General features: G+C 37.2%; 1 protein-coding gene across 2 annotated transcripts in view; it reads left to right on the plus strand.

The window, feature by feature from the left end:
* Positions 1-20,261, plus strand: part of BABAM2 (BRISC and BRCA1 A complex member 2) — a 398,067-nt gene that overhangs the window by 73,150 nt on the left and 304,656 nt on the right. For both annotated transcript variants that reach the window (XM_008700275.2, XM_040623041.1), the window contains exon 4: positions 13,596-13,690. In XM_008700275.2, coding sequence (XP_008698497.1) covers positions 13,596-13,690 — 95 coding nt within the window. The remainder of the gene's footprint in view (positions 1-13,595; positions 13,691-20,261) is intronic.

Here is a 20,261-nt window from a genome sequence, read left to right on the forward strand (position 1 = left end):
CGTCTGGGTTATTATCCTGGGAGAGGGCTACAGACAAACTGGTACACATGCAGAGAAGAGAGAGGAGAGGACAATAAAGGAAATTGAGGCCACACCAGTGAAAGAAACTGGAATATTTAGCCTGGTCAAGAGGTGACTCATGGTGGGGTTGAAAGAGAGGTCACAAAAACTGCCTGTGAATAGTTGAAGGGCTATGATATTAAAGTGAAACTAGAATCATTCCATAAATTTTTAAGATCCAGTGGATGAATTTTTGGAGAGAAAGAGAATTAAATTTAAGTGTAAGGAAACATTATCAAGAGTTGGAGCTAACTCTTGGAAATGAGTCACCTCTCCAAAGTCTTTTGTAAAACTACTGCTTGAACCTACCTTTCCATTGACAATCTCCATCACACTGGCATTTCCACAACATGCATGTCTGACTCTTACTTCCTATACCTGGAGTTCCAGTAAATTATCATTTTATGCAACAATTGGTAGGAATAATTCTTTGATCATTGGGAAAATTCCAGTTATTTACCGTTAGAGTTGTTTCTTTGAAACTCTGTTTTCATGGCACTTATTTAAACTTTAAGATCGACAGACTAACACGATAGTATTTCACTGGTGTAAGAATATGGAGATGAGCCTGTGGACCAGCTGTGTTCTTTCTGTAACTGTGGGGCAGGACATCTGGTCCACCCTGTAGATCTGGTGGTTGGGCCTTTTGGGGATGCTGCTGATCGCTTCTAAAGATTGCCAGCTGCCAAGGTATAAGCATGTGAATAAAAGCTATCTTGCACCTGGAATTTCTGTGATTTTGTGTATATGTAATACCATGAGCCACAGTAGGTACATATTTTCAAAGGGAGGAGCTTCTGCCCCATTGGTCCCATGATGGTAGCCTGGCAATTTTTAGGGAGTCATGAAAAATAAGACCCGAAACTACCATTTTGTTATCAGGCGGTCATAACACTTCTAGCCATCCTAGGTGTATTGTTTCTTTACTTTTTCCTTCTTCCTTTTTTAACCTCACCTTATATCACCTCTGATCCTATTTTTATTTCTTTGTTCTCTTGCCTACTCTTCCATTTTATGAAAAGTTGAAGTAAGCAGTATCCAAGTAGTGTGTACTCTGTGTTCGTATCATCTTCTCCAGGGTGAAATAAAGGAAGTACAATGTTATTGCTCTTCTCTATGATTTGTGTTGGTCTTTTCCCCACCATCTCTGCCTTGAGGTCAGGTACTATGTTTCCTACTTCCTGTATAACTCCCCAGGTGTCCAGTATGTGCATCTGTGCATGGTGGGTTTTTAATAAATGTTCTCGACTGATTTACTGACTGTTCACCATAGCAAGAAAACAATGTCACATTTTATTCCAAAGAGGCTATAGAGTATTGAGGCAAAGTGCTTCAGGAGTTCTTTGAGGTCTGAAGTTAAGTGTTTGAGAAATTCTGAAATGTAAGAGTGTGAGATTCTGAAAGATACTTAAATTACTTCCTTGTTTTGAAAGATACTTGTAATGTTTTTACTATATGCAATATAGTAATCTCCCTCTTTCTCGCCTAAGAGATCTTTTTAGTTGAGGGTGTGCTAACTGGTACACATTGTTTGTTTTTTAAAAAATTATTGTATATCCAAATACTTTTGGCTACTTTAAAAATTTTTACAAATCAACAAAAATAAAAAAAAATCAACATTCTCCAATGTTTTCCTTTAAAAAAGGACCATTTGGAGGAATTTTTTTTTTTTAAGTAGGCTTTATGCCCAGCATGGAGCCCAAGGCGGGGCTTGAAGTCACTACCCTGCGATCAAGAGTCAGATGCCTAACTGACTGAGCCTCTCCCAGGTACCTTCTTGAAGAATAAAGATCTTTATTAGTATTCATCTTATAAAAATATTCTTTGCTTTTAAAAAGGACTTATTGTAGAGTTTCTTTAAATAGAAACTCTCCAGCTGTATTTTCAAGATGATTTTATTTATAAAAAATAAATTTACTCATAACCATTGAGTAAACACTTTCTAATTCATTTGTGTTTAAGATTAAAGTGGAACAGATTTTTGCATCAGATTAACAAAACAGCTTTATTGAGATAGAATTCTCATACCATCCAATTTACAGTTCAGTGGTTTTTAGTATATTCACGAAGTTGTCCAACTGTCAGTATTAATTCCAACATTAATTTTCATCCCCACCAGAAGAAACTTTGTACTCATTATCATTAGCAGTCCCTCCTGGCTCCCCCTGTCCTGGCCTCTGGCAACCGTTAGTCTCCTTTTTATCTCTTTGGATTTACATATTCTGGACATTGCATTTAAGTGGAATTATACAATAATCATACACTATTTGTGGACTTTTGTGTCTGTTCTCACTTAGTATAAAGTTTTCAAGGTCATCCATATTGTAACGTGTTAATACTTCTTTCTTTGTAGCTGAGTGATATTCCATCGCATGTATATATGATGTTTTATTTCTGCATTCATCAGTTGATAGACTTTGGGGTCTACTTTCTGGCTGTGGTGAACAGTGCTGCTGCAAACATTCATATGCAAGCTTTTGTGTGGACATATGTTTTCATTTTTCTTAGGTATGTACCTAGCTGTGGAATTGGTGGGTCATAAGGTGATTCTATATTTCACATTTTGAGGAACTGCCAAACTATTTTCCAAAGTGTTGGCACCCTTTTATATTCCCAGCAGCAGAATATGAGGGTTCCAATTTTGCCACATCCTCACCAACACATATTATTGTCTTTTGGATTGTAGCAATCATAGTTGGTATGAAGTAGTATCAAATTGTGGTTTTTTAAAAAAACTTTATTTATTTGAGAGAGAGAAAAAGAGAGAGTGTGCGCATGAGCAGGGGGAGGGGCAGAGGGAGAGGGAGAAGCAGACTCCCTGTCGAGCAGGGAGCCTGACAAGGGGCTCGATCCCAGGACCCTGGGATCATGACCTGAGCTGAAGGCAGATGCTTAACCTACTGAGCCACCCAGGCGCCCCTTAAATTGTGGTTTTGATTTTGGTTTCCTTAATGACTAATGATGTTGAGCATCTATTTGTGTGGTTATTGGTCATTTCTGTATCTTCTTTGGAGAAATGTCTAATCAAATATTTTGTCCATTTTAATTTTTAATTAATTAATTTATGAAAGTTAGTGTTTCTTTTTTTTTAAATTTAATTCCAGTATAGTTAACATACAGCGTTATATTAATTTTAGGTGTACAATATAGTGATTCATCACTTCCATACGTTACTCAGTGCTCGTCAATGTAAGTGTACCCTTAATCTCCTTCACCTATTTCACCCATCCCCCTGCCCACCTTCCCTCTGGGAACCATCTGATTGTTCTCTGTAGTTCAGAGTCTGTTTTTTGTTTGTCTTCCTTTTTTCCCCCTTTGTTCATTTGTTTTGTTTCTTAAATTCTACATGAGTGAAATCATACGGTATTTGTCTTTCTCTGACTGACTTATTTCACTTAGCATTATACTCTCTAATACTCTCTAGCTCTATTCATGTTGTTGCAAATGGCAAGATGTCATTCTTTTTTTGTGGCTGAATAGTGTCCCGTTGTATATATACACCACATCTTCTTTATCCACTTATCTATCGATGGGCACTTGGGTTGCTTCTATAGTTTGGCTATTGTAAATAATGCTGCTTTTGCCCATTTTTAAGTTGGATTATTTGTCTTTTTATTGCTGAGGTATAGAGTTCTTGATATATTCTGGATATAAGTCCTTTGTCAGATACATGATTTGCCCAATCATGTATTTCCTCTTTCTCTGCAGATTGTCTTTTCACTTTCTAGATAATGTCCTTTGAAGGACAAAGGTTTAAAGTTTTTTCTGAGATTCAGTTTACCTAGTTTTTCTTTTGTTGTTTGTGCTTTTGATTTCATACCTAAGTAAATATTGCTTAATTATGAAGATTTATTCTTATATTTTCCTCAAAGAGTTTTATAGCTTTTATTCTTACACTTAGTCTTTGATTCATTTTGAGTTATTTTTTGTATATGGTATGAGTTAGGGACCGAGATTCATTCTTTTGCATGTGGCCATCCAGTTGGCCCAGCACCATTTGTTGAAAAGACTCTGTCTTAGTCTGTTCAGGCTGCTGTAACAAATTACCATACACTGGGTGACCTAATGTTTATTTCTCAACAGTTCTGGAACCTGGGAAGTCTGAGATCAAAGTGCTGGCAAATTGAGTGTCTGGTGAGGTCTGCTTCCTGGTTCATAGACAGTCTGTTTTTTCACTGTAACCTCACATGGCAGAAGGTGGCAAGGGAGCTCTCTTGAGTCTCTTTTATAAGGGCATTAATCCCATTCATAAGGGTTCTGCCCTTATGACCTAATCACCTATCAAAGGCCTTACCTCCAAATATCATCACATTGGGGTTTAGGTTTCAACATAAGAATTTTGAAGGGATACATTCAGTCTATAGCAGACTCTTTTATTTAACAGTTTTTATTTTTTTTTATTTTTTTTAATTTTTTTTTTTTTATGATTTTTTATTATATTATGTTAGTCACCATACAGTACATCCCCGGTTTCCGATGTAAGGCTCAATGATTCATTAGTTGCGTATAACACCCAGTGCACCATGCAATACGTGCCCTCCTTACTACCCATCACCGGTCTATCCCATTCCCCCACCCCCTCCCCTCTGAAGTCCTCAGTTTGTTTCTCATAGTCCATAGTCTCTCATGTTTCATTCCCCCTTCTGATTACCCCCCCTTTCTTTATCCCTTTCTTCCCCTACTGATCATCCTAGTTCTTATGTTCCATAGATGAGAGAAATCATATGATAGTTGTCTTTCTCTGCTTGACTTATTTCACTTAGCATTATCTCCTCCAGTGCCGTCCATGTTGTAGCAAATGTTGAGAACTCGTTCTTTCTGATAGCTGAGTAATATTCCATTGTATATATGGACCACAACTTCTTAATCCAGTCATCTGTTGAAGGGCATCTCGGCTCCTTCCACGATTTAGCTATTGTGGACATTGCTGCTATGAACATTGGGGTGCATATGGCCCTTCTCTTCACTACGTCTGTATCTTTGGGGTAAATACCCAGTAGTGCAATGGCTGGATCATAGGGTAGCTCAATTTTTAACTTTTTAAGGGACCTCCACACTGTTTTCCAGAGTAGCTGTACCAACTTGCATTCCCACCAACAATGTAGGAGGGATCCCCTTTCTCCACATCCTCTCCAACAATTGTTGTTTCTTGCCTTGTCTATTTTTGCCATTCTAACTGGCGTAAGGTGGTATCTCAGTGTGGTTTTGATTTGAATTTCCTTGATGGCTAATGATTTTGAACATTTTTTCATGTGTCTGTTAGCCATTTGTATGTCTTCATTGGAAAAGTGTCTGTTCATATCTTCTGCCCATTTTTTGATTTGTTTATTTGTTTCTCGTGTATTGAGTTTGAGAAGTTCTTTGTAGATCTTGGATACCAGTCCTTTATCTGTAGTGTCATTTGCAAATATCTTCTCCCATTCCGTGGGCTGCCTCTTAGTTTTTCTGACTGTTTCCTTGGATGTGCAGAAACTTTTAATCTTGATGAAGTCCCATAAATTCATTTTATCTTTTGTTTCTCTTGCCTTTGGGGATGTGTCATGAAAAAGGTTGCTTTGGCCGATGTCGTAGAGGTTGCTGCCTATGTTCTCCTCTAGAATTTTGATGGATTCCTGTCTCACATCGAGGTCTTTCATCCATTTGGAGTTTATTTTTGTGTATGGTGTGAGAGAGTGGTCAAGTTTCATTCTTTTGCATGTAGCTGTCCAATTTTCCCAGCACCATTTATTGAAGAGACTGTCTTTTTCCCACCGGATGTTTTTTCCTGCTTTATCAAATATTAGTTGCCCAAAGAGCCGAGGGTCCATTTCTGGGCTCTCTATTCTGTTCCATTGGTCTATGTGTCTGTTTTTGTGCCAGTACCATGCTGTCTTTGTGATCACAGCTTTGTAGTACAGCTCGAAATCCGGCATTGTGATGCCCCCAGCTTTGTTTTTCCTTTTCAACAGTTCCTTGGAGATTCGGGGCCTTTTCTGTTTCCATACAAATTTAAGGACTGTTTGTTCCAGTTCTTTGAAAAATGTCCTTGGTATTTTGATCGGGATAGCATTGAAAGTGTAGATTGCTCTGGGTAGCATGGACATTTTAACTATGTTAATTCTTCCGATCCATGAGCATGGAATATCTTTCCATCTTTTTATGTCTTCCTCAATGTCTTTCAAGAGTGATTTATAGTTTCTAGAATATAGGTCCTTTACGTCTCTGGTTAAGTTAATTCCAAGGTAACGTATGGTTTTTGGTGCTATTGTAAATGGGATGGATTCCCTAATTTCTCTTTCTTCGGTCTCGTTATTCGTGTATAGAAATGCAACTGATTTCTGAGCATTGATTTTGTATCCCGCCACGTTACTGAATTGCTCTATAACTTCTAATAGTTTGGGAGTGGCTTCTTTTGGGTTTTCCATATAGAGTATCATGTCATCTGCAAAGAGAGACATTTTGACTTCTTCTTTGCCAATTTGAATACCTTTGATCCCTTTTTGTCGTCTGATTGCTGTTGCAAGGACTTCTAGTACTATGTTGAATAATAGTGGCGAGAGTGGGCATCCTTGTCGAGTTCCTGATCTTAAGGGAAAGGCTTCCAGCTTTTCCCCATTGAGAATAATATTTGCAGTAGGCTTTTCATAGATGGCTTTTATGAGATTGAGAAATGTACCTTCTATTCCTACACTCTGAAGGGTTTTAATCAGGAAAGGATGCTGTATTTTGTCAAATGCTTTTTCGGCATCGATTGAGAGGATCATATGGTTCCTGAGTCTTTTCTTGTTGATATGATGTATCACGCTGATTGATTTGCGAATATTGAACCACGCTTGCATCCCAGGTATGAATCCCACTTGATCGTGATGGATAATCCTTTTAATGTACTGTTGGATTCTATTAGCAAGTATCTTGTTGAGGATTTTGGCGTCCATATTCATTAGGGAAATCGGTCTGTAATTCTCCTTTTTGATGGGGTCTTTGCCTGGTTTGGGGATCAAGGTAATATTGGCCTCATAGAATGAGTTTGGTAGCTTTCCTTCTGTTTCTATTTTTTGAAATAGCTTTAGGAGAATAGGTATTATTTCTTCTTTGAATGTTTGGTAGAATTCCCCAGGAAAACCGTCCGGGCCTGGAGTTTTGTTATTTGGAAGGTTGTTTATCACTGACTCAATTTCTTCATAATTAATTGGCCTGTTTAAGGAATCAATTTCTTCCGGTTTCAATCTTGGTAGTTTATAGGTTTCCAGGAAGGATTCCATCTCTTCCAGATTGCTTAGTTTATTGGCATATAGCTGTTGATAAAAATTTCTAATAATCCTTCCAATTTCAATGGTGTTCGTCGTGACCTCTCCTTTTTCATTCATAATTTTAATAATCTGGGTCCTTTCTCTTTTCTTTTGGATAAGTCTTGCCAGTGGTCTGTCAATTTTATTGATTCTCTCAAAGAACCAGCTTCTAGTCCTGTTGATCTGCTCTACTGTACTTCTGGTTTCTGCTTGATTGATTTCAGCTCTAATTTTGGTCAACTGCTTCCTCGTGCGTGGATTAGGCCTGTCCCTCTGTTGCTGTTCCAGCTTCTTGAGGTGAGAATATAAAAACTGCATTTTAGATTTTTCTATTCTTTTGAGTGAGGCTTGGATGGCTATGTATTTCCCCCTTAGGACTGCCTTTGCAGTATCCCATAGGTTTTGGACTGTTGTATTTTCATTCTCATTGGTCTCCATAAATTGTTTAATTTGATTTTTGATTTCCTGGTTTATCGAGTCATTCCTGAGCAGTATGGCTCTTAGTCTCCAAGTGTTTGAGTTTCTTCCAAATTTTTCCTTGTGGTTGAGTTCCAATTTCAGAGCGTTGTGGTCTGAGAATATGCAGGGGATAATTTCAATCTTTTGGTATCGGTTGAGACCTGTTTTGTGTCCCAGAACATGGTCTATTCTTGAGAATGTTCCATGGGCATTAGAATAGAATGAGTATTCTTTGGTTCTGGGGTGTAGTGTTCTATATATATCTATGAGGTCCAACTCGTCGAGTATGGCATTCAAAGCCTTTGATTCTTTGCTTAGTTTTTGCCAGGGTGTTCTGTCTATTTCTGAGAGTGGAGTGTTGAGGTCCCCTACTATTAATGTATTTTCATTTATATGTCTCTTTATTCTGGATAAGAGTTGGCTTGTGTATCTTATTTAACAGTTTTTAAAATTGTGGTAAAAATAACATAAAATTCACCATCTTAATAATTTTGTGTGTATATTTCAGTACTGTTAATAACATTCACATTGTTGTACCACTACTCTCGATAACTCTTCATCTATAAAAGCTGAAATTCGGTACCAGTTAAACAGCAACCAGTTCTCCCCACCTCCCCAGCTCTTGCTAACCACCATTCTTTTTTTCTGTCTCTATGAATTTGACTACTCTTGGTATCTCATATACCTCAAATACTCATAAAGTATTTGTCTTTTTGTGACTGGCTTATTTTCACCTAACAATAGCATCCTCAAGTTTCATCCGTATTATAGCATGAGTCAGAATGTTTTTTTTAAAGGCTGAATGAAATTCCATTTGTATATATACCACATTTTGTTTATCTATTTATCTGTCAGTGAACACTAGGGTTGTTTCCACTAGGCTACTGTAAATAATGCTGCTGTGAACATGGGTGTACAAATATCTGTTTGAAACACTGATTTCACTTCTTTTAAATATATACCCAAGAGAGTGGAATTGCTCGATCGTATGGTAATTCGATTTTTAAATTTTGAGGTACTACCATATTGTTTTCTATAGCAGCTGTACCATTTTACATTCGTATCAGTGGTGCACAGGGATTCCCATTTCTCCATACCTTCACAAACATTTGTTATATTCTCTCTCTCTCTCTCTTTTAAATAGTAGTCATCTCTTTTTTTAATAGTAGTACTTATGAGTTTGAGGTGGTGAGAAGACTCTTTTTGTCCCATTGAATTGTCTTGGCAGCCTTGTCAAAAATCAGTTCACTATAATAAAATAAATAAGTCACAGGGATAAAAAGCATAAAACAGGGAATATAGTCAATAATAGTGTAATACACTTATCATGGTGAGTATTTTGTAATGTATATAATATGTATGGTGATTGTTGAATCACCATGTTGTACACCTGAAACTAATTTAATATTGTATATCAACAATACTTCAATTAAAATAAAAAATTCAATTGACTATAAATGTGGAAGTATTTCCAGTCTCTGAATTTTATTCCATTGTTCTTATGTCAGTGCCACACTGTCTTGATTACTGTGGCTCTGTAATAAGTTTTGAAATTGGAATATGTGTCTTCCAATTTGTTTTTTTCCAAGATTGCTTTTTGGCCATGCTGGAACCCTTGCATTTCTGCATGACATTTAGGATTAGTTTGTCAATTTCTGCAAAAAAAAAAAAAAAAAAAGCCAGTAGGGATTTTGATAGGGATACGTGAAATCTGTGGATTAATTTAGGTAGTACTGCCATCTTGACAATATTAAGTCTTTTAGTCTATGAACATGAGATGTTTTTCCATTTATGTAGGCCTTCTTCCATGTCTTTCAACAATGTTTTATAGTTTTCAGTGTACAAATTTTACACTCGTTTCACTAAATTTATTCCTAAGTATTTTATTCTTTTTGATGCTATTATAAATGGAATTAAAAAAAATTCATTTCTGGATTGTTGGTAGTGTATAGAAATGTAGTTGATTTTATACATTTATCTTGTATCTTGCAACCTTGCTGAACTTGTTTATTTTGATTTGTGTGTGTGTATGTGTGTGGATTTCTTAGGATTTTCTATATGCAAGATCATGTCATCTGTGTACAGACATAATTTTGCTTTTTCTTTCCAATCTGGATGCCATTCATTTCTTTTTCTTACCTAATTGCTCTGGCTAGAACCTCCAGTCCAATGTTGAGTAGAATTGGCAAGAATGGATTTCCTTGGATCGTATTTTTAATGTTTAGTGTTTTGGAAATATGCATTACTGACAATGGTCCTTTGAGAATTTGAAAATCCAGTTTTATGTCTTCTTGTAGTAACAAAAGTAACCAAACTTCCATTGGAATTTAGCATGCTGTTTATTTTTTGAACATTAATATGCGCAATAATTCTAGCTTGGCTTTTTCCAAAACTTTGATGCCTTTCCTCTGTTAGCTTTATGAGTTTATTTTCTAAATTTCATGAAAGTAAGCCAACCTGTCTCTAATGTAAATGTTCTCTCAAGGAATTGTGTGTACTGAGTATAGTTGAATAAGAATGAGTAATCAGGATGTTTATATTGTCTCTACTAGTGCTTCCTACTCTTAGTTTGGGTTAATGCTTTGTAGTTAGCACATTTGAAGTAAGTTTATAATTTGTAGTAGATAAAGTGGAAACCGGAGATAATGCTAGTGGGTAAGATAAGGGAGAGGCAGTGATTATTATTACTTTTGATAATTTATTTCTACATCCAACCTCTGAAAGGTATATATTTTTTCCTGTTTTAAATTCAAGTGTAATTAACATACAGTGTTATATTAGGTTCATGTGTACAATATAATGATTTAACAATTCTTTACATTTCTTAGTGCTCATCAAGATAAGGGTACTCGTAATCTCCTTTACCTGTTTCCCCCATCTTCCCACCTACCTTCCTTTCCAGCAACTGCCAGTTTGTTCTCTATAATTAAGAGTGTTTTTTGGTCTCTTTTTGTTTGTTTGTTTGTTTTGTTTCTTAAATTCCACACATGAGTGAAATCATATGGTATTTGTCTTTCTCTTACTGACTTATTTCACTTAGCATTATACCCACTAGGTCCATCCATGTTGTTGCAAATGGCAAGATCTCATTCTTTTTTATGGCTAAGTAATAATCCATAGTATATATATACCACATCTTCTTTATCCATTCATCTATCCGTGGGCACTTGGGTTGCTTCCATATCTTGGCTGTTGTAAATACTGCTGCAGTAAAAATAGGGGTACATATTATCTTTTTGAAGTAGTGTTTTTGTTTTCTTTGGGTAAATATGAAGGGTATATTTTCTTGCTCATATTTATTCTCTACAGAAAGAGGTAGAAGTAAATCTTTTGAACTTTATTCCTAATTGTAGATTTTTGTCAGTACTTAGAAAACCAAAATTCAGAGAGTAGAATTTTTTCACATATTAGACCATTTCTTGAATATATTCTGTATGTCACACTTTCCCCATTGGAAATATGAAATAAGTATAAGCATGTTTATTCTCTGCGTGCTTGCAAGATATTTAGGAAGATCAAGTATATGTATTTATCTTGTACTGCTCTGCGTTTGTGGTTCTGTGCGTATGTTCCTGTCTCCCTAACTAAATGTAAGGTCCTTGAGGAGAACCATCTTCGTACTGACACAGTGTGTATCACAGTGCCTCATGTAGACCATGTGTTTGTTATGGATTTTTGAAATTAATAGAGTAGGAAAAACAATATAATACTACAATGAAATACTCAAGTGAATGGCGTAGCCAGTCAGTATTGTTGAATGTCAGAGGTAATGATGATCAGTGTGTACTGGATTTATTAGGAAGGTCTTCGTGCAAGACAAGGTAATTAAGTGGACTTATAGAAGATAGGTAAGAACCGAGCCAGGGGAAAGAGTATTTCAAGTAGGTGTCATTGTTTGGAGGCAGTGAGTGGATCATACCGATTAGAACACAAGGTTGGTATTGGCTTGTACATAGACAGGTGAACAAATAAATAGGAACATCATATTTCAGAGGCCTTAAATGCCAGTTTGAAAGGTTTGCCCTTATTCCATTTGACATTAGAGAATCATTGGCATTTTTTGAGCCAGAAAGTTTTAGGGCAAAGTTGTACTTTAAGAACATTTATGTGGTGATAATATATATCATGGGCTGGAGGGAAGCTTGTATCAGGAGACCATTTAAGAGGGTACGATAATAATTGAATTCTTCTAGTCTGTCAACTCTTAAAGAACAGAATTTTTTCTTTGATCATCAGTGGTTAGCATCATGGCTAGAGCAGGGTTCAGTTTTTTTTTTCATCAAATGCCTGAATGTATGAACTAGGTCATCTGGGCCTGGATGGAGCTGTTAGCAGTGGGAAGTTCCCTTATGAGAAACATTTTGGAGGAAGAACTGAGATGACTTGTTTTCTAAGAGTATAAAGGGTGGGGGTAAGGTCGAAGAGGACACTAAAGTCACAGCATGGGAGGTTAAGGAATCCCTAGAAATAGGGAAATCAGCTAGGGGAAGAGAGGAGTGGGAAAAGGGATAGTCATGAACATGTTTTTAGACTTGCTGAGTTTGACATTGAAATACGTAGTATGTAGTTGAGGGAAGAAAGGCTCAGATGAGAACTGAAGTCTGAGTGTATCAATTATTGGATATATTATGAAGATATTGTTTGAGCAGGAAAAATGATTGGACTGATAGAATTGTGTATGCACGTACACACGTGTACATACTCATATGCTAGAACCGAAGATGTGTGTTTGTTGGTATACTAATCTGCTGGTTGGTATTAGAATGATGAGTAGTGGTTCTTGGGGTGAGCGTAGGGGAAAAAAAAAAAAGCTAAAGAAGGAGACAGGAAAGGAACAGAGGTAGAAGAACTTAAAACATAAATTTGCTAAGGAGACTTTGTAATTTGTCTTGTATTTCAAGATGGTGGTAGTAATGACTAGTGGTGCTCCCATATCACTTACTAAGTGCTTACTGTGCGCCAGACACTGTGATTGGCATGCTAGCTCTGTTTATCCTCACATCAAGTCTGTGATATCAGCACTATTAGATCCCCTTTTACTGATAAAAGAAACTGAAGTCTAAAGAAGTTAAAATTTGCCCAAGATGAGTTGAGCCAGTAAATAATTAGGATACATTGTGGATATAAACCCGACATTTTTGGCTCCAAGCCAGATATTCTTTCCATTATACCGAAGGTTTGTATGTTTAATTTCATCAAGGTCAGTCCTTTATCTTTAGAGAAATAGTTCCCAGTAAAGGTTTATTAATTAGCAGGCAGTGATTGGACAGTCACATTTCCTATAGAAAAATCTGCACGTACTTTGGATGTGGCTGCTTTATTTCTATGTGGGTATTTATATGTATAGTGTGGTAGGAAGAGAAAACTTTTTTGATTGCGTATTGTGGATATTTATTTTATTTTTAAAGATTTTATTTATTCATTTTAGAGAGAGGGAGAGAGCATATGAGAAGGGGGAGGAGCAGAAGTGGAGGGAGAGAGAGGGGCAAAGAATCCCAAGCAGAGTCCATACTGAGCGTGGAGCCCTATGGGTCGGAGCTCGATCTCACAACCCTGAGATCGTGACCTGAGTCGAAACCAAGAGTCGGACGCTTAACCAACTGAGCCACCCAGGTTCCCCTGTAGATATTAATTTAAAAGATGATATAGTTCTTTCATTTGAGGAATTAAGCATTCAGGGAGCGCTGTTCAAATTTTTTTTTGTTAAACTAATATAAACTTCTTTTAGAAGTGTTTCTGATGCATGCCTCAGAACATTCGTAAATTATCAAGGAAATAATCAGGGCCTCATGTTTTCTTTTCTTTCAGGGGATATCATTTTCAATGCCCAATACCCAGAGCTGCCCCCTGATTTCATCTTTGGAGAAGATGCTGAATTCCTGCCAGATCCCTCGGCTCTGCATGTGAGTAACTGCAGCCTCGTTTCGGATGATCTTTATTTGTTGAAGAAAAATAAAATTAGTTTTTGACAATTGCTTGACAGATAAATTTGCCAAACATGTGGGGCTTTTTCCACCCCCTTTTTTCCTCTGTCCTCTGAAATCAGTATAGCTCTTCATGTGCCAAAATCGTTTAAAGAAAAGATTTCTTTTTTCATTGCAATTTTACTTTCAGACTATTTTGAATTAAAATCGCTAGCATATTGGTTAAAATATTTTTACTCCAGCTTAAAGAGACATGTTGAAGACATTTCTTTATTTTAATTTAATATTTCATGCCTGCGATCAATTTTTTAATGTTTACTAACACTTCATCACAGAGCTTGTTAGGGGAGTGTTTCTTGGCTCTCTAAGAGGCCATTTTTGTATAGAAGTGAAAGTGGCAAATGTGGACTAGTATCCGTATTATCTCAGTATTATTATCACAAGGGTAAAGACCAGATTAAGTGTTCTTTATTTAAGCAAGACCAAAAACTTTGTAGTTAAAGTAACATGTTTCTGGGGTTAAAGCAGGGAAAGGAGTGGTGGTACTTGTCAGAGCACATGTGGTTTACATAAAAAATTGTGTGTTTCACATTGCTGGTGGAGAAAATCATGTGCCATTTTGTTTAAAAGGTCTGACCAGACAAAATGTCTCTTTCTTTCCCTTCTCAAGTTTAGTTTTGCTGTGATGCCTATGCTGTAGTTCAAATCTATGTTCTTTGTTTTGTTTTTTGGACATTTTTTTTTTGTCTCAAAGTTTTGTAATTAAAAATTTTGATGACTGACTGTGAAATCTTGCCCCCCTCCCTTTTTAAAAAGGGAAGTGTTAAACAGGAAGTATCAACCCAAACCTAAAGAACGATCTTAAATTTTAGAACACAGCTGTAAAAATGCAATTGGCAAGAGTAGGACGGGTTCGTTGCAAAATTTCTAATAATTACACTCAAACTGTTAGTTGATTTTTAAAAATTTGTAGTTTAAGCATGGTTCCTTTGGACGCTGTGTGTTACATATTCACCCCATATTGAAGCTGAGGGGCTTACCTGGAGAAAAGGAGGTGGAAGTATGTCTACAGACCTCTTCTGTGTGAAAGCTGCCAGTGGAGGGGAGCATTTGCTAGATGCCAAAGATGTGTTATAGGCTGAGTGCTCCAGGAGTTTAGAGAAGGTTGTCAGAAAAGGCTCTGTAGTAGAGGTAAGACTTGGACTCATTCTTGAAGAATGGAGCCCAAGTGGGAAATACGGCAGAGAGAATTTCAAGTAGGGGGAGTGACATAAACAAATGAATTGTGTAATATAGAAGAAGGTACTGACAGGTTTGCTGAAGTGTAAGTTAATACAAGGCAGGTCTAGCAAAGGTTAGAGAAGGAAATTGGACTAAGATGTTGAAGAACATTGACTTCTAGGTGAAGAGCCACAGAAGGAGATGATAATTGGAGAATCATCTTACAGCAATGTGGTCAGCATCACGGATTAAAGAAAAATTGAGGACCAGAATTGAAGACTGTTGCAAAAATCCGGAGAGGGATTTGGGCTAGGATGATATAAAAGGGGAGTACTATGAAGGAAAGGATAAGAAATGTGTTTACAACTTTTTTTTTTTTTTTGGAATTGCCTTTCAAATTTGCAAGGCACATCTTCAATGGTGATGAGTATTCTGAGAGCATAGAATGTAAAAGCCAAAAAAGGACCATGAGGCTCAGCGTATTCTGCTTTTCTGTTTTAGTATTGAGAAAATTGACCTAGAATTATATAATTGTGCCACACTTGATATTACAACTCCATTCTTCTGATATTTAGTCCCCGAGTGAAGTTTCCACAGATGTTTTTGAGATTAGCTGAAGAGGAACAGCCAAAAAAAATCGAAGGACTATATCTAAGAGAAAGATTACCAGTCTAGGGGAATACTTTCTCTTTAGCTGTAGTCAGTCTGAGCACTCAGCCAGGCTACCCAAGACCAGTGGTTTGGGCAAGCCTAGTAAAGCAACCAGGGTGCACCCTCCATCAGCTGGTGAGGTCGTCTCAGCCCTAGAGGTGCCCTTGGTGCTCATTGTCATCTGGCTAAAACACTAGGACAAGATACATGTCAGCCGATGTTTCTCTGAGATAGCATGCCTCCGAAGGACTTTTCACTCAGCAGTTAACAGGCTGTGGTTTAGTTCTTCAATTCCGTTCGGACTTTTTTCCTTCCTTCCTTCCTGAAATGCACAGAGCACATTCACTAATAACCTGATTAGTCCATTTTGGTCTGAATGAAGGGGGGATTCCGTGTTTCATCACCCATGTAGTGGAGAGCAGAATGTCTAGATTTTTTTGATTTTCCCCCTGAAGTAGTACTAACTGCAGGAGGGAATGAATATGTCCCCTTAGATTCTGGAAGCGTAGTCCATAGTCCAAAGTAGTTGCTATGGCAAATATGGAATTTCCTTGAATCTTCTGGGTTTTATTTTAAAAATTAATAGAAAGTATTTTGCATTTGAGTCTATAACATACCTGTGCTTTTTAATAAAAAGTGTATTAAGTTATACATATTTGAGAAAAAAATGTGTCCCAGTTTGAGAAATACAATTTTTGAGAATATATGTAATCTTTTATTTATTCAATTTATTTAAATCAGCTTCTTTCTATGAAAGGATATGAAGTAACTTAAATAAAGGATACACGTAAGTTTAATAAAAATATGTGAGGTGTTCTAATCCATCAGATGAAACCACCTCTTTCTCAACTCATACTCTTCATTCACTGAGATGATTTTCATCTAGAACTTTAAAAATCCTCAGATGAATGGAAAATACTAGGTGGAGATACCAGATCCAGGTAAATATGAGATAAATACCAGAGACGGGTATCTCATAGATACCGGAGAATCATAAAATCACTGAGTTATAATCGTAGTTGTTTGGTGGTTCCCACTTCTGACTAACCATCAGAATAATTTAGGAAGCCTGTTAAAAATAGATTCTTGGGGGGCGCCTGGGTAGCGCAGTCGTTAAAGCGTCTGCCTTCGGCTCAGGGCGTGATCCCGGCGTACCGGGATCGAGTCCCACATCAGGCTCCTCCGTTATGAGCCTGCTTCTTCCTCTCCCACTCCCCCTGCTATGTTCCCTCTCTCGCTGGCTGTCTCTCTGTCACATAAATAAATAAAATATTTAAAAAAAAAAAAAAGATTCTTGGGGCACCTTCGTGGCTCAGTTGGTTAAGCGTCTGCCTTCAGCTCAGGTCATGATCTCGGGGTCCTGGGGTGGAGCCCTGCATTGGGCTCTCTACTCACCAGGGAGTCTGTTTCTCCCTCTCCCTCTCTCTCTTTGCTCTCTCTCTCAAATAAATAAATAAAATACTTAAAAAGCAAACAAACAGATTCTTGGATCCCACTGGAATCTTAATTAGACCCATTAGGGAGCTGAAGAGTCATTAAATTCTCTGGGCCATTTCTTTTTTTTTTTATTTTATTTTTAATATTTTAAATTTTTAAATTATTTATTTATTGGACAGTCAGAGACACAGCGAGAGAGGGAACACCAGCAGGGGGAGTGGGAGAGGGAGAAGCAGGCTCTCCGCTGAGCAGGGAGAGTGATGTGGGGCTTGATTTCAGGACCCTGGGATCATGACCTGAGCCGAAGGCAGATGCTTAATGACGGAGCCACCCAGGCGCCCCGGGCCATTTCTATGTATTAGTCTGTGAACTGCTATTGAGAATCACGAATTGAACCCATCTTTTATAGTAACATCTCCGACAGAAGGCCCACTTGTCTTTGACATTATTTCCAGTGAAGTATCATTTTCCATTTTGGGGACAGCTCCATTTTTTTTTTTTTTTAAATTAACAGCTCTGTTGAGGCATAGTTTATATGCCATATAATCCACCCATTTTAAAGTATATAATTCACTGGTTTTTAATATATTCACAGAGTTGTGCAACCATCACCACAGTTAAATTTAAATTTTTTAAATTGGGGCATAATTGACATTTTAGCATTATATTACTTTTAAGTGTACAACATAATGATTTGGCATTTGTATATATTGTGAAATGGTCACTGCAGTGTCTAGTTAACCTCTACCATCATCAGAGTCAAATTAGAACATTAGCAGTCACTTCCCCTTCCTCCCCACTCCTACCCATATCCACTCTAAGCAGGAACTATTCTACATCTGTCTCTGTATGTTTGCCTGTTCTGGACATTTCATATGAATGGAATCATACCATATGTGGTCCTTTGTGACTGACCAATTTCATTAGCCTACAGTTTTCAATGTGTCATATATCACTACTTCGTTTTTTATTGCTAAATAATATTACATTGTATGCATAGACCACATTTTATTTATCCATTGTCAGTTGATGGATATTTGGATTGTTTTCATGTTTTGGCGATTATAAATACTGTTGTTGTGTGGGCATGTTTTAATTTTTCTTAGATATATCCCTGGGAATGGAATTGCAGGGTCAAATGGTAACTATATTTAGCTTCTTGAGGAACTCTCGGACTGTTTTCCAAAGTGGCTATACCGTTTTACATCCCTGACGACATACAAGTGTTCCATTTTCTCCACATCCTCACCAACACTTGTTATTATCTGTCTTTTTGATTATAGCCTATGAAGTGGTATCTCATTGTGGTTTTTGGTTTCTGTTTCCCTGATGGCTAATGATGTTTTGCATCTTTTCATGTGCTTATTGGCCGTTTTTATATCTTATTTGGAGAAATGTTTATTCAAAGGCTTTGCTCTTTCTTAAATGGGGTTGTTTGCCTTTTATTGTTGAGGTATAAGAAGAGTTCTTTGTATATCGTATCTCTGTATATGCCAGAATTTTCTTCCATTCCGTGGATTGTCTTTTCACTTCTAGATAGTATTGTTTGATGGATAAAAGTTTAAATCTAACTTACCTATATTTCATTTTGTTGCATATGCTTCTGATTTCATATCTAAGAAATCATTGCCTAGTCCAAGGTTATGAAGTCTTACCTACTGTCTTTCCTTAAAAACTCCTATAATTTTTGCTCTTACTGTTAGGCATTTGGTCTATTTTAGGTTAATTTTTGTATATGGTGTGAGGTAGGAGCCCCACTTCATTTTTTTTTTAAAAGACTTATTTATTTATTTTAGGGGAGGGGAGAGAGAGAGAGAGAGAAAGAGAGTGTGTGGAGGGGAAGAGGGAGAGGGAGAAAGAGAGAGGCAGACTCCCCACTGAGCTTAGAGCCTGATGCGGGGCTTGGTCCCATGACCCATGAGATCATTACCTGAACCGAAATCAGGAGTTGAGCCACCCAGGTGCCTCTCACTTCATTGTTTTATAAGTGGAGATCCAGATGTCTAAACATAATTTATTAGAAAGACTATTTTTTCCTTTTGAGTTGTCTTGGCATTCTTATTGAAATTCAGTTGACTATAAATGTGAAGGTGTATTTCTGGACTGTCAATTCTATCACTTTTATCTATCTTTTAACCTTATACCAATACCACACTGTCTTGTTTGCCCTGACTTTGTAATAAGTTTTGAGATTGGGAAATACGAGTTTTCCAGCTTTGTTCTTTTCCAAGATTGCTTTGACTATTGTGGGTCCCTTGCATTCCCTAGGATCGGCTTGTCAATTTCTGCCAAGAATCCATCTGGGATTTGATAGGAATTGCATTCAATCTGTAGCTTCAGCTAGAGATTTGCTATTCACCATTTTCATTCACTTTTGCCTGAAACTCTCTTCCCCCACTTATCTGAATGGCTTGCTCTCCTCTTCTCTTCAAATGGCATTGTATCAGAGAGGCCTTTCCTAGTGTCCCTATACAAAATAGTGGTAACACCCTCCCCATTACTGGCTCATTTTTTATCATGTATTGTTTTCTTCATTACATTTACCACTATTTGATAAATTTTTCCTTCCTTATTTGGTATCTCTCTGCCAGGGTGACCAATGGCTCTGGTTTGCCTGCGGCTGATGGGTTTTCTGGGATGTAGTACCTTCAGTGTTGAAACTGGATAGTCCCAGGTAGATTGAGATGGAAGCTTACCCTTGTTTCTTCACTGGAATGGAAGCATCATGAGAGAGTGAGTTTGTTTTCTTCACCGGTATGTCCTAATAACTAGAAGAGTGCCTGGTGTGTCGAGCTGCACAATATGTATTTGTTAGGTGAGCAGGTTTCCTTTAAGGTTGTGTATTTCTTAAGGGACTTGCTGGTTTCCAAGACTAGAAAATATGTTTTAGATGAAAATTTCAAAATAGGAGAAGAGATTCAGTTTTAGAGAAACTGGGAGATAAAAATCAGTTAACAGAATCTCCGAAGCAGTGATTTTCAGCCTTGGTTTTGCAATGCCCTGTGGTATGTCTGGCTACCTCAAAGGGCATTGTGAAATTCTTTTCCCCAAAAGCAATAGTGATAATTCACTTTAATTTAAAATAAAATTGCATAAAGGAGGAAGGGTGGTTCATAAATTTAGATGAGAAGGACATGTTGCAATTATAGCAGAATTGGAAACCACTGATATCTGACTTCCTAGTTTGAAGAAGGTGAGGGCGATTTTGGGTTTGGGACAAGCATCTTCAGGGTAGGAGTCT

This window comes from Ursus maritimus, unplaced genomic scaffold, assembly GCF_017311325.1.
Source record: "Ursus maritimus isolate PB19 unplaced genomic scaffold, ASM1731132v1 scaffold_6, whole genome shotgun sequence".
NCBI lineage: Eukaryota > Metazoa > Chordata > Mammalia > Carnivora > Ursidae > Ursus > Ursus maritimus.